At 34.0% G+C, this 16264-nt stretch overlaps 1 protein-coding gene across 1 annotated transcript in view; it reads left to right on the top strand.

Moving 5' to 3' along the window:
- The window catches only part of LOC142976706 (suppressor of lurcher protein 1-like), a 57806-nt gene that overhangs the window by 37402 nt on the left and 4140 nt on the right, over positions 1 to 16264 (top strand). Inside the window, exons 5-9 of the mRNA XM_076120216.1 lie at positions 12971 to 13200; positions 14177 to 14333; positions 14617 to 14676; positions 14891 to 14979; positions 15440 to 15559. Coding sequence (XP_075976331.1) covers positions 12971 to 13200; positions 14177 to 14333; positions 14617 to 14676; positions 14891 to 14979; positions 15440 to 15559 — 656 coding nt within the window. The remainder of the gene's footprint in view (positions 1 to 12970; positions 13201 to 14176; positions 14334 to 14616; positions 14677 to 14890; positions 14980 to 15439; positions 15560 to 16264) is intronic.

Below are 16264 nucleotides of genomic sequence, written 5' to 3'. Positions count from 1 at the left end.
ATTGACTTAATCTTAAAAAAATAACAATTATCAAAGATTTTACTTATATTTGATATTATTGTTGAAAATAAAGAAGCGAATTTAAACTATGATATTAATCACATAATACTTTATATGCCATTACCATACAACAGTCAACAATACATGCACCATAAATTATCAAATTAGCGTGTACGTTCATAGATCATGGCATGTTGCTGTGACGTCACAGTCGTGACGTCATCGCGACTAATCGTGTGTAAACAAACGACGTGAAAACGTACGTTCAACGGTTTTGTGAGCTTGCCTTTACGCGCATGAAATATTAGCAGTGTTTAAATCATTCGGGTGAATTTATTAGAGAAGGTATTTGTTTAGTATTAAATAGAAATCGTGCAACTGACTGAAGATTTGGTTTGATAATTTTCTGATAAACAAAGAGAGAAATAGGATGTATTGATTTACTTTAACAATAAAACTGGAAAGTTTCAATTGCTTAAACTCAATCTTAAACTTATTCACGAGGAAAGCTAAAAAGAAGCTACCTTATATCAAGCTAAGGCGAGAAAAGAGTAATCATTCATCAAACCAGAACGATACCGTGCAGGCCAGTTACGTTATAATTGTAGTATTAAAGCCGCGCTTGTATGTCATTATAGGTCACACCAGCGCTAACAACATCTTCAGCGTAATGCTTTAGTCAATTTCAGTGGAACATAAATGTTTTTTTTTTTTTTTTTTTTTTAATAACCCATTTCTTTCCCACTGCAGGGCAAGGGTCTCCTCCCAAACGAGGGGGAGGGGTTAGGCCTTGAGTCCACCACGCTGGCCAAGTGCGGGTTGGGGATTAGTATTGAGTAACATAAATGTTACTCAATACTAATTTTATGATAGAAAGAAGTTCATTAATTCTCCAAAAACGTAAACCATTGATCACTTTAATCGAATATGGACGGTCATGATCGTCCTTGAACTATACTAAACAAATTACTGGACTATTACCAGTGATTGATGACGGCTCCGATATCTTTATTTAGTTCTTTACAAGTCGATGAACGCAAATATTTAAGTGGGTAGGCGTGAAAAGGAACGGACGAAAAAATGCTACCCAATTCGTGGAAAAAATGCTTTTCTTTATCAAATTATTTTTATATTACGTTTCATTTACAACACATTATAATTCTTCTTTTTATGTGATTTTAAAATATTTTAATTTCGGCTAACTAGTAACTAGTAAACTTTATTTCAGGATTTCATTAGCCATAGACACGTATGTGGTATAATATCAGCATCAGTATACGATACTGGTAATAACGAAGAATAATAAAAGGAAAAACTCTTTCCAAAACATGGACTTTAGAGCACAAACGACAAGACCTAATTGACAGCTTTACTGACGATCAAATGACGTCACACGTGAAAATTAAAAACGATATAAAAATCCTCAACCGAAACCACTGGCCACGGGTGAGCCATTAAACGTGTGAAACAAAAACTACCTTTCAAAAGGCACGGCCGTATTGCATACGCTGTCAAAAGCTTCATGTAGAGCGAGAGTGCAAACCCATTCTACTGTCAGTCGCCCGTCCACTTTTACACTCGGAGTTTTTTATTCCCCTTTACCGTGTTGGATTGTTTGACGGCAGTCAATATTAGCTGGGATTGATGTTGTTTCGAATTTTTACATTCAATATTTCATAAATATTTTATTACTAACTTATGATCGTGACTCCAACCGCGGAAAAGAGCGTTTGCTCATCTACGAGATGTAATGTGACAAGATAAAAAAAATCATTCCTCCTCCTCAAATTTCATTTGAATTGGTTTAGCCATTATAACTTTCTTCCTCATTGATAATATTAGTATGGATTCTCAACTTATCTTTTTCAACCAATTCGATTAAAAATACTTTCCGATTTCAATCGTTTTTTCCGTATAGTTTCGCGATTAAACTAGAATTTTACAACGAAACCATTCCAAGTAAATTTTTAACAAAAAATAGTTAGAGCATTCGGGATTTAAAGAAGCATTACCTAATGGTATAACATCGGCAACGGCCTTTATCTAGCCGGCAAAGAAAATAAAAGCAAACCGCAGTTTAGGGAAACCGGCAAAACCATGGCCAGAGTCCGTATTCCGAACATTAATTCTGTAGTTTTAAAACGACGTACGAAGCATAAACGCTTTTTATTTTTCGCTTCGTTTTATTGCGCGTTTCAGAAATAATAAATGAATAATTAAAACGAGAATACAGTTTTTTGTAGTGTAATGTTTTGTCATAACATACGAACATAGATGTGACTCCTGTTTTTTTGCTAAGTGCGCTATAATAGCTGCGGCGAGTGTACGCAGAATAATTTTAATACAAAAAAAATGTGTGTGTGTGTTATTTTAAATTTATGTTGGCGTGTTATCCTAAATTTATTTTGCTTTGTTTGCCTATTTTTTGTATTGTTAGTTTCAGTGCATAAAACACTACAAAGTTATTTATGTACGAACGATTCAAAAGACCAGCTTTCAATAAATCTCTTTAAAGTGTTTTCGCCTATGACTTTTGAAAATTTATAAGCATTTTGGAGGATCCATATATTGAGTCGAGTAGTAGAGCAGACTAACAATATTGATAGGATTTGGACGTGTGATTTATAACATAGTACTATGATCAGTAATAGTTTGGCTTAGCTTTATGCCAATATATTTATTTTAGCTGACCGCTTTTAGATAAATAAGAAACAATTTTTTTAGCAATGGGCGTCTCATATTATAAATGCTTTCATCCGAAACCAAAGGCCATTACCCAAATAATCGATTTTATAGCACATTTTTGTACACGAAAAGGGACGCACATGAATAATTTGTAAGCGATACCGAGCGTGCGTCATGCCCGTGATCAATCATCGTCATACACAGGATACACCTGCGGCTGTAACATGACAAAACATGGCGTCATTTCGAAACTTAATTGTTGATAGATTTTAGATATATTACTTAACAGTTTTGAATTTGATTTGAGTTATGATTATGGCTTATTGATGAGAAAATAAACTATTTGGTAATTGAAGCTGAAAAGTTCCCTCATGATATTCAGTGGCCAATATTAATATTAAGTAAGGGGATGGTTTTTACGCAGTTAAGAAAAAAAGAAAATTCACGTACTTAACTACAATTTTAAGTACTTTTACGAGAGCTCAACATTTATGGCCTATTTATTATTTTTCAGATCAACATTCATAACAACATTGTTTTTTTAACCGAGACGTTACTTAAAAATGTTCTTCTTTCATTTGCATGAACTACTTAACACAATGCTATTTAAATTTCTCATTGGCTTTTCTTTTAGACGATTTAACAGCTTCTAAATAGGTATTTGCTAGTAAACAGTCGATGCGCCTCATTGGATAAATGCTAATTCGATTTTTCGTTTTCCGTTGTCTCTTGATTCTTATCCTGTAGGTTTATCTGCCAAAATGATCTTTTCTTTCGCAAATAACTGCTCAAAGTATCAACAATTCTTTTTTGTTGTATATACGTGAGCTGTGGACTTAATCTTATTTTTAAGATAACAGAAGTACTAGGAAAGATTCTTGTATTTGCCTTTGTTAGTACAAATATCGTCGTTAACAGTAGTATAGTATAGTATTTATCTTATTATTATAAGTATCAATCTTAATCGCATTAAGTTATAATTTAGATTGTAAAGAAGTTTGACATAAAATTCAAAACCTACTGGAATAACAGTCTCAACGGCGCTTGCTAGAACCGCTGATCATATTTTCTTTAAAAAAATCTGGTAGCAAGCGGTTGTCGAAAGTAGAAATAGCTCCTGTAATTCTTAAACAGCCATTTCCAACCGTTTCCACACAAAACCTAAACGTATTTCTCTCCGGGTTCTCTAGATACCTAAATAGCCGTCCGATTGTATTGTGCACATTTGCTGCTACAAATTATTCCCAAACAAGAGTATGTGGCGTGCATTGTTCGAGCACCGAACCATTTATATTTTTTCCAAACTCGAATTGTTTTCTGGTATTGTTTAAAAAAGTGCCTCTTTATCTTTTTAATGTTATATGGATTAAATCGCCCGTACAGTGTCGCTGCGAGGTTTATTCAACAAAATGGCTTCAAAGCTCCAATTAATTTTGGAATTTCGCGTGGGTTCTTTTCAGTTACTTCTTCATATTTTTAAGTGCTAATGCTGCATTGGGGTACTTACTTAGATTAAGATGTTAATACTTGTCTTGAAAGTATCAAATTTCTCTTGGTAGCTTGAATTATGTTTATTTAATTTTTACGGTTCCATAATACCACGGAAAAGATAATAGCACAAGTATAATACTAGTTCATTCATATCTACAGACACTATGTGTGGTTTGTATTAAGCAATTCTAAGAAACACTACCAAACTTATTTTTGGCTTCCATATCGTCTGTATAAAACTACGTACTCAAAGACTCTTATTTGGCGAATAAAAGTCCCAAAATTACTTCCACAAACGTACATTTTCATATCGACAAAGTAAAGTGTGAGAGCAAAGACAAAACATTACCGAGCACGGAAAAACCACAATAGCTAAGAGTTTCCAAACATTGATAGGGTAAACAAAAGCACTTGTAAGTAGTCTTCCGGGAAAAGTTTCCTATTATTAGATTCCTAGAGAGCTCTTACGTTACTTGACAATGGGAACCCAGATCTGATAATTGCGTACGTAAACAAAACGTTGAAAACCTTCCCGGTTTACTTTCAAGACTCTTGAGAAGCGAAGAATGTAGTGGAACTTGAATTGACGTTAATAGTTTCTATCGGATTTTTTCGACTTCATGGCAGAATAATACGAATAGACTTGCTATAAAATTATTATGTGATATCAGACGATGACGAGGAGATTATGATTTTCGGTATAGGTACTTAAAATAGAAACACCCAGTCGTCTCTCCATTTATTTTATTAAGTAACTTTTTTATTTAGAAGAGTTAAGTAACTGATTTATGAAGAGTAATAGTGATTTTTTGTGTAGCTACTGGGTTAGCAGTACGAAGTGAGATTTTCTTACGTTCTGCTATTATATAAAGGTGAATATGACATAAAAAATTTAAACTGTCTAACCTTCATCTAGATAACTCAATAAAAAGTCTCAAAAACTAAAAAATCCAAGCAAGAAAACTTTTGATCAAGATTGATATGTTTGGTCCTTCCAATATTTCTGCGAAAATATTACTCCACCGCTATCTATTCGCCAGTCCCTAGATGCCTACCGCGAAAGGAATCAATATACCGATAGCTATATTAGGAAACTTTCTAAATAGTTCTTTTCCACTAACTCCAAATACACATCAACGTCGCCTTTATAAGTGACAGTTCATGAATGATTCAGTACATATATGTTTAGTGCCACAAAATATATTCAGCAGTAAATAAGTTTTGTCGATAAATTCGTCAAAGGTATTTCAGTATGTAAATATTCTTTATTGTGTTGCTGTCGTTCGAAATTTTATGAGCGTGTACTATTCATAAGTGGAGTAAAACGCACGTGTCAAATATTAAGCTTAATATCTTTAAGGGTACGATCACATGGTAGGTCTAGTTACGCTGCTCATAGTTTTAGGATTTCACTCAAGTTGATGGGAGAAATAGACTGATTCTATAGTGTGAGTAGGGTGGTAATGTACATAATATATTATACTGATGGCTGATCACGATGTATCAGGTTAGTTTGCCATGTCGGAAAAAAGATTTGGTTTGTTTTTTTCAATTTCAATACTATGGTTACATGATATTCGGAATAATAATAGATAATTTCAATAGAGATATAAAAAGCAAGCTGGTAGAATTATTAACGCATCGATCACTATTTAGAAAACGTTCAAAGAAGTAAGGCCTTTTGACGAAATGGCGGAAAACGAAATTGCCAAAAATGGCGAATTCGCAATAGTTACTAGAAGTAACTACAATCAGTCGTTAAATAAAAGTTAAATAAATTTCACGTAATAGTAAGCACCAGGTTCTCCCAAATTATCACTTGGTTCTATGAGAGGATCCTGTATGCAATATAATATAAATATATCTTTAAATATCTGGGGGCACGGAAGTGCCCCCGCAAGTCGAGCAAAAAAAAGCGGCACGGCCGTAACATCCTTTTCTCGAAGCAATTCGGGCTATTTTTGACACCCCTATAATTTCGTTGTGGATAAAACAAGAAGCCTGGATTTTCAGCAACTAATCAGTCATTGTATAAACACGGTATATTTAAAATTTCAGTCAATTTGAACCAGTCGTTTAAGAATGACAACTTGTTGAAATTTTGAATTTTGTCACTCACTGATTCACTGACTCACTGACTCACCGATCATCAAAAGTCTAAGGTACTTCTAGCAGACTTAGAAGCTTAAAATTTAGAATACAAATAGGGTTTGTTGTCATAATCATGGGAAACATTTAATATTTTCTAATTTCGGTCCAGTTTTCTAAATACACCAACTGCAACAATAACTTTGTAATCCCATATAAATGTATAAGATTACAAGGTTACATTTGCAGTTAATGAATTATTATTACTGTAGAAAATAAAATAAATAGGTTTAAATAGGTACCTACTATATGAGGCATAACGGGAGGGGGTAAAGGGTGGGTAAGGGTGTTTAGCCCATGAAACTTAACAACATTCCCATAGGAAAATATGTTGAATTATGAAAAAAAAACGTCTTTCCATACAAATTGGACTTATGTTCGCTCTACAAAAAGAAGTGAGATGCCATCAAAAACATTCTGTAAAAACCTCAAGTCTCGCCGTAAAAAGTTGTGAGATCTATATAATACCAAGTCGATTAATCTATTTAGTCTCTACTTAAAGGACCTTCTGTCTTAAGTTATTACGTATGTTATTATCATGCCAATTTAAAAAAAAAAAACCTTTAAAACAAATAGATCGACTTGGTCATCGCAAGAAAACACAAATTCGCCATTAACATTTCAGGAGCATTAACTTCTCGTCGTGCTGTGTAGTGTGATACATACTAATAATCAAATCATGCGATGGCCAGGTCGGTCTATTTGTTTAAGAGGTATTTTTTTAAAATTGGCATGATAATAACATACGTTATAACTTAAGACAGAAGGTCCTTTAAGTAGAGACTAAATAGATTAATCGACTTGGTATTATATAGATCTCACAACTTTTTACGGCGAGACTTGAGGTTTTTACAGAATGTTTTTGATGGCATAACTTATACAATAACAAAGCCAAGTAATATATAGTAAATCCCATATCTAAGACATCCTATCGCCAATTACGTTGCTGCAACAATGAAACTATATTCAGTTCATAGTTCACTACCTACATATCCGGAGCTTTGCAACTGTACTTCGGAGTCGGCTATCGATATGACATACGGTCTCATAAATTTACACGGAAACTGTATCTGAACAAGACGTGTATTCGTGTTTACATTCATAAAACCTTGTATCTACATAGTTTAGTATTGTAATTTGTAAGTTATGGGATTGCGGTATTCTGCATTCACAAGTATGTTTTGGATAATAGATTTTGCCTCGTTTTTGTTATTTAATGTAAGACGTAATATGGATTAGTATTTGCATTATTGGAAACTAATGCAAACAGTTTTTGTGATAAAATAGAAGACTGTTTGGAAGCGCTTAGGCGCTTATAGTGCGATTGTTTTTATTTGGTGTTATTAAAAAAGCGGCCTGTAACCAGTATGTGTGATTTCGGGCATTGAAAATGCACGCTTAGAGAATTGGTCAAATGATAAAAGATTTTTGATAAGTATGAGTGTAAGTTTATTTTTTAAATCTTAGCTATAGATGCAATTTGGTTACTGTAATACAGGGTCAGCTAAGTTTAAAATTGGATAACTCAGTGCCATTTGTCTAATTTCTCGTAAATATTTATTCAGTTTGCCATTACCAAAGATAGATAATTATGTTAGTACATCTATACTACTTATAAAGCAGAAGAGTTTGTTTGTTTGTTTGAACGCGCTAGCTAATCTCAGGAACTACTGGTACGATTTGAAAAAATATATATCATCACGCTACGACCAATAGGAGCAGCGTACCAGTAAAAAATGTTCCAAAAACGGGGTAAAAATTTACCCATTCTCTCTTACGTGACGCAAGCTAAGTTGCGCGAGTCAGCTAGTAAAAACATTAAATCAGGCCCCGTTATTCTCATTGGGGTAAGCAGAAACCAGACATATATTATGTTAGTGTACACTAAACATAATAAACGATTCTCCTCAGAACGACCTACAATTTCAATCTCTACATTTCACTGGAATGAATTAATACACTATTTAGTCCCTTCAGAATGATAAATCACAAGCGATATAAAATATTCACAAAGAGGAGCACGGACAATGAGCTTTGTATCTTTTCATTGTGGAGTGACACAAAATAATGGGAATAATGAATAACATGCTGAATAGAACAGTTGTAGATGAAAATTCATACAATGCTTGTATGGCCGGTCCATTGCCAGGAAATGGTAATGTCGAACGCCAACAGTCGTGTTGGCCGTTGGCAATGTAATGTATACAATTAAATAGAACATCTGCATAAACAATATTTATTTAAATTGTACTTTTGCTTTTTGGCAATTGCATTATGTTTATTGTGATTTAAAATCTGTTTTCAACGATTCCAGGTTTGGGCTTATGGTGGTTATTATAATGGCAAATGATAATACGTGATTTGGTATATTATAAAGTAAATTTGTATCCTTTTCTGAACTGGTAGATTCGATAATTGTAGCGACTATCAATTATCATAAACATGAACTTTGGTCCTAATATAGCTAAATGTAATTAGTTTCGAAGCGGGTCGTCGAGTATTCCAAAAAACAACACAAGTAGTAAAAATAAAAACTGATATTTTTGTTGCTGCATAGTTTTTGTTATATTTTGTAAAATAATATCACTAATTTTATCTCAGATTGTCTATAATTGCGGCAGTATCTGAAAGCTAGCAGCATATTGTTTTCAAAATTGGTTGCACATAGGAAAATCCAGGTTTAAAACACAAACTACAAAGCGCGACTAATACAAAAGCATCGTTAAATGCGACACCCGCAAAGGTCAACGCAATCCGTTAATTATGTGACACACAGGCAGTTGCAAACTGACTTCCTCTTTTTAATTAGGCTATTTTTGCGTCCCACCGTTGAGCAAGGACTTACAGTCTCCTAGGTTCCTCTACAAAGTCATTAAGTAAGCTTTAATGAAATTCTTCAACTACAATTGTTTTTTTTATTATATAACAGTAATAATGCATAATGCACAACGGAACTTGTAGATCGTTTTTCTTTTTGCACTTGAGCTTTTCCTGATCTATGCAACTCATATTTAAGATTATTAGATTGCCCCGCTTTCAAACTGGAATTCAAAATACATGTTCAAGGATTGTTTGATTATATTTTAGAGCATTTGAAGTCGCTGCTGAATTTACTAACTTTGACACATCAACTGTCATTTCCTTGATCAATTGCAATTGCCATGTGTTCTTCACATTCACATCTCCTATGTTTGTCTCTTTCCCTCTCACAAGTTTTAAAATCGCGCTTCGTATCTTATCGACATAGGAGTCAAAGACAAAACTTATTACGACTTAAAATTATTCCTGTCGTAAAATATAAAGTGTTTCTCAAGTTGAAATATTTCATTTTATGTTTGGATCCATGCGCTGAAGTATCCGTATGTCACAGAACTCACAGATGAAACCGGCAATCTGAGATTATGCGATGTCGAGGATGTTCAAAGTAAACTGCCATAAAGAATAATGATTTGTTCCAAGTAACTTTATTACTGTCAACTTAACGTTAAAGTGGTGCAGTAAAAGTTGACGTCTTGACTCTCTTAGCGGAGGTTTTAGTACCCACTTTGCAGGTACTTACTGAAGACTATGCGAATAAATCTAGTTGGATTTCTGTAAGTTTGTCTTTGCTGGTTTGTGCGATTTTAAATGAGGTATTCGTTGTATTTTTTTTCATAGCAAGTAAAAGTGTTCGTTTCGTAAGATTTCAAAACATGAACTATTATTTGAATTGGATCCAAGGCCTAACCCTTCCCTCATTACGGGAAGAGATCCTTACCCAACAGTGGGACAATAACGGGTTTAATTTATTTTTATATTTATTATTATTTGAATTATTATAAATTTAGATATTTAACTTGATTATTGGTCTCGATAGAAATATAATTGGTAAGTACATTTTGTGCTATTGTACTCATGAGTCTATAAATAGAATATGATTGTAAACTTCCTGCCTTTCCAACATTACACTTGATTGCATGTTTTTATAGTTCAAACACAATCAAATGCAAACAATCAAAACAATGGAAAATGTATCAATGGCCAGTAATTACGAAAGCAAAACCCAAGGGGCGTATCGATGTTGATATCTGTTTTTCACTACGTTAACGAAATCACGAAAACGGATAAATGTTGGCAGCATCAACATCCCAACCGTTATAATTGAATGCTGAACTGAAAGGGACAAAAAGAAACTCATTTGTGCCGGACATGTTATGAGATTAAACCGCATGTGTTCGGGTATGTTCGGGTGTTTTCGTAATGTTTCGTTGTTTTACGTCTACGTATGCCAGTCTCTAATTAACTTGAACTTGGTCGGGTATCATTGTCGCTAGTCGGGTTAATTCGCCGCTGTCCCCGTGTTCAAACATGACACGTTGATTTATTGGCCGTAAAAAAATTCGCAGACAAATAGGGGTAGGTAATAAAACCGCAAAAATGAAAAGTTTGGGACATGTAAAGCTTTACGTCATGTTTTTTTTTTTTTATTAATTAAAAATATGTTTAGGTTATTATAAGTACTAACAACCGTTTATTTTGTGCTCATGTATATGTACGACGTAATATTTATAGAACTACCTAGTTAGTATTGATATATCAGACTATTTTAATGTTAAAAAATAATCTGCATAGCAACTGCTTATTAACAAAAACTAAGAGTAAAAATTTTATACAAAACAATAACAGTTTAAAACTTCCCAGCCGATTAGCAAATATATAAAATGAGGCGCCAAATATCAAATTCAGATTTCAAACATCAACTGGGTATCGACAACAAAATTCATTAAAACTACTGCTGCGACCAAATGTTTCGAACTCTAAACTCGGCTCGCACAAAATTTTTATACCAAAATTATTTTGCTTCTACGTCCCATTATAACTATTGTTATAAGGTCAGACTATATCACATGCTATACTTTTTGTAAACACATCGACACAAAAAATGCAAGCAATTTTCGTTCCATTGATTGACATGCACCCACTTCGTTGTATCTCTGCTCCACTCTAAGGTAGACTGGCAGAGAATGCCTTAGGCATTACGTGCGCCCATATACATTGTACTACACGTATATGAAATGAAGTCTTAGGAAAATAACCTTATTAATTTTGATGTCTAATCCATTTTGTTACAGAATCCTAACTCATAGCTTAGAATCCAAAAGAAAGTCAATTAGTTTTCTTCAATTTCTTGATTTTTTTTAGTTTCACAGTCTATAGATATCCAAAGAATGAAGTAGTATTTTAAAAATTACTAGTGATATGATCAAGATCTGTCATCGACTCACTTCGAAATACTTCACCGGCCATAAGAAGTACGTTCTTATAAAGTTCTACATTAATCCTTAATGTAAGAAGCGTCATTCAAGTTTCTAACTCTTACATTATGCTAACGTTTTAGCTTAGTTGAGAATATTTCACCAAGCACTAAACGGTTTAGCGGTCAAACGTGTCCAGCTATACTGTGCGCGTAACTTTTATGTTAAAAGTTGTACACGCTCTCAAGTAATGACATTTTGTCGGCACTCACTGGCTACAATGTTCTGTTCTAAGCATAGTTGTAGTACTCACTGCATTAGAGTAAGAGATTACTGTTGTTATCTCAGAAATAATGTGGGTAGCAATAGCTACGTGTTACTCGGGAATGATGTCAAGGAATTATTCTTATACGGTCAAAATCTAGGACAAAACAGGGCTTTTTATTTCTGAAATGTGAATGAGCAACCCACTTTTTCCCGATCAAGTATACACAAGTGTAGATCTGATGTCCGTAATAATTGTGCTTTTGTACGCACGGTCGTGCCTAAACAATTGGCGCTTGTTCTATCAACAATAGTTTATACCTACTTCGGCTCATCTATTCATCAATCTCATAATGTGAAACCAATGTATACGTAAACTACGGGAAAGAGTGATGTAGAATACATAATAATACAACCACTTGGATTGCAGTGTACTTGGATCGTAAGTTTATATAGTGTGTAATCGCTCTAAGCTATTCTATTTTATAGCAAAACTATCGCAATAAACGAAACATGTTTGCTAGCTTTTGGTGTAACTTCACCATTATGTGGGCATTTCTGCTAATGTATATCATTTGTCTAGTAGTTTTCCACTCGACCTGCAATGCCTCAGGGGCTTTAATTAATCCGGTTCCCTTTATTACTGTTTCATAATGTATGAATTCTCTTTGTACAATCATAAGTCTGAAAAGTTGATATTCATTGTTGGGACAGTGTTTAATTAATATTGGATATTTTGTATTACTTTTGTTGCTAGTACTCAAATCTAATAATGCAAGGACTTGTATAATTAGATACTTAAATATCAAATATAATATTTTTAGTAATAATGTCTTATCGACATATTACATGGCATATATTTTAATTCTTCCATGAAGAAATACGGTCCGAAGATTTTGTCCAACCTAATGTAAGAGAAAATACTAGGATGCGGTTACCCTAAACCAGAAGACTACAGGCTGCTTCCGCTGGGGTGCATAGCAAAACTGAAAAGTTTTGCCCTGGCCCCCAACGACTAGAGTACCGAAGGAGGGGGCGACACAAAGGATCAGGAATGGTCAAAGTGTCAGCCAGGCATTAACTGGCACCCCCGCCTTCTAAAATAAGATAATATAAGAGAAAATACTAATTTTACTTATTTTTCACAGTTGCGCTCAAGGCGACTACCTGAAGGTCTACTCAGAGGGTGGGGTCCACGGGCCAGGTCCACCTGGCGTGAACGAATACTCGGCATGGTCCAGGGTCTTGTGCGGCAGTCGAGCTGACGCGCCACCAGCTTTGTACTCCCATGGACCTCTGCTAGTGTTGGAGTTCCATACTGCTGCTAAAGCAACCAACGCTACAGGTTTTGTGGGCAACTACAGGTTTATAGACAGAAGTAAGTTGATTCATGTAACGAAGCTTGACGTGTACGTATTATATGTGTAATTTCATAATTTTAGATATTGTATTATTTTTGTACTTGTAAATTTATTAAGACGTTGAATCTAAGGCTTTATGCAAACAGTATGATCGTAAAATAATAAGATGGCCAATTTCTTCGTTAATTTAAAATGTAATGAAATATTATTATAAAGAAAAAATACAGCAACAAAAACTACGCTAAAATTTCCTATTCCCCTTTCGACTTTATTATAATTTCAATTTCGTCCAACATTTTTTCTTTAGTGGTATCATCAATTCTTATTCACTCAATTTGAGTCTGATCCCCCTCTGTCTATCTCTGTCCAATCCAATCAGCGTCTGCCACGGTTGCCGTAAATATATCAATTAATTTTGCTAATGCCCCAAACGACTTGAGTGATGCTGGAACGAAACAAATGTTCCAAGTCCCCAAGTCTGTATTGACAAATGGATTCATTCTACATTTCTTTTAGCTTCTGTTTATAAAGAAATTATTTTCGTCTCTACAATATTCAATCGGATATAATTCAAGAATTAACTGGTACAATAGATTTCAAACGGCAAGGTTCATACATGCAGCTAATATCTGAAAGTGAGGATTTAAGTTTAATTGCGACTATGATCTTCCATCAACTGGAATTACTAGTCAGACTTAACTAATCTACTAGTATCGTACCTTTTTTACCTATGTTTCACCTGAAGATTCCAACAATTTTAATCGTGTTTTTAATAGCTCTCGAGTTTTGCGCTTCTGCCAAGAATACGTTGTATTCGTTAAAATCTACATTGGAGTCAATGCAGAAGACATATAATCTCAAATAATATAGCACATTTCTAAGGTATCAATGCGACATTCAAAGCAAATATTTCACTCACGTAACAAACGAGACACATCTATCTACCGATATGTGAAGTTTTCCAATTTATACAACTTGTGTCTTGTTTCCTAGGAAATTTCGAGACAGATGGTGTGCGGGTGCCTGAGACGTGGTGTGATTACATGTTCCACTCGCAGCCAAACAGGCCGGCTCATGGACGACTGTATAGTCCAAGATATCCGTCTAGTTACCCCAGTAATGTGAGGTGTACTTATCATTTTAGCGGAAGGTATGTTAATACAATTTGGCATAAGCTGAGTTTATTTACACATGCCATAAAAGCATGATGATACGGATTTGTGATTCAATGATAACGTAAAGGTTAAATTTTATATGGTATTTACTCGATAAAATAGATAAATAATTATAGAAAAACCTATATCTACGAATTAGATGAATCGTCAAATAATACAAAGTACAAGTGCAATTTATCAGGAGTAACAACAGTAAACCACCTTTAGCAGTAATATTGTGATGTGAAGATACTATTAATATCGAATTTTCTATTTTAGGCACAGCGAACGGATCAAGTTAGTTTTCGAAGAGTCATTTCTGCAGAAAGGCGACGAAAGGTATTTTTACCAGAGTTATTAATTACTATATAGTCTCTCGAGAGAAAAATATGTTTGTTATTTATCAATACCTTCAACGTTTCGAATTAAATATTGGTATAAAAGAGTTCAATTAAATACTTTCTATAACTCTGATGGGTCTTGAATTAAAGACAATGGTTTTGTTAATAATATTACTTCGATCTTGATATCATTTTCGTTTTTAATTTTTCAGTTGCCTCAATCGCGCAGACATTATAAAAGTATTTGACGGGCGGACATCATCGTCGCCCGTGCTGGCCTTATTATGCAACGAAGTTGTAGGTAAGCATTTAACACAAGCTAATGGAATAAAAAAAAATGTTTTTGTAATGTAAATCTAGTTTGTTTTGAAAAATAAATTTATTAGGTTCAGTGTCTAAGGTTAAAAACGTAGATTAGTTTCCAGATTCGACTCACTTTTCAGATTGAACCTAGAAATTATTTGGGTAACGTTATTAGTGTATTTAACTCTAAATAATATTTATTTGATTAAACCTAATTATACATAATAAATTACTATACTATACACTATATTCTCTTACATTTGAGTTCACGTTCAGAGATTACGTTTTTCCATCATCCCTGTTACCGATCCGTTGCTGGTGCTGTAACAATATATTCTTCAAACCAATCGCCATTGTTGGTTCTAATAACTGAAATTCATAGCGATACAACGTCCCAGTAGCTATGTTAGTGCAATAACTCCAAAAATGTTGGCTCCAATATTGGTCAAATTATACAGGTTACGAGATACTATCAACGGGACCGGATTTGTTTGTGCAATTCACGGCCAACTCCAACACACCAGGCCAAGGTTTCAAAGCGAGCTACCAGTTTCAAATTGAGGACGACACTGAATCAGGTTTAGTAAGCATGTTATGTTAATGTTTAATGAATTTTCAGCTTTTCAGCACATAATATATTTCAAGACTCAACGTCATATGTAATAACCATATTTAATTCTGCTGTCTTTACAGACCAGCAATTATACAAAAGCACTACGTAATTAAGGATTTTATTGGTGATGGGAACAAAAAGCATGTATAATTTAATTAGCACCAGTTACTTTATGTGCCATGTGCTTTTTTGATCTTCGAATGTTAATATATTTCTAAAGTTGAGGTGTGTTACATTCTGTTATCGTTTGTATTTGAGAAAGATGTTCCACTCTCCTAAAAAATGTCCCTTGTTGTCTGTATTATGAATTCAACACTATTAACAATATCCAATATCTTACCAATGACCTACAAAATGTAAGGGACAATTGCGGCTACCCTTGTGATTTCCCAACAGGCAGCTATTGTCTGAATAGAACACTAAGAACATTAAAATGAATGCGATGTTTGACTACAAATTGGTCCATCGCTTCAGCTGTGATAATATTAAATGTATTAAAGTTTAATCATTGATGATTTCGAGCAAAGATCAAAATTATTATTGATTGTAATTTCTAATTTTTTTCTTTGAATTATAGTTAAAAATGATACGGGTATTAAATTGCTTTACCTTAAGTTGATTGACGTTTCAGCGCAGTTAAAGTCGTATCCGTAGCCGCCAGTTCGTTTCA

The sequence above is a fragment of the Anticarsia gemmatalis genome, chromosome 11, assembly GCF_050436995.1.
Source record: "Anticarsia gemmatalis isolate Benzon Research Colony breed Stoneville strain chromosome 11, ilAntGemm2 primary, whole genome shotgun sequence".
NCBI classification, from domain to species: domain Eukaryota; kingdom Metazoa; phylum Arthropoda; class Insecta; order Lepidoptera; family Erebidae; genus Anticarsia; species Anticarsia gemmatalis.
Note: the sequence above shows the minus strand (reverse complement) of the source record. Positions and strands in the feature narration are given on the sequence as shown.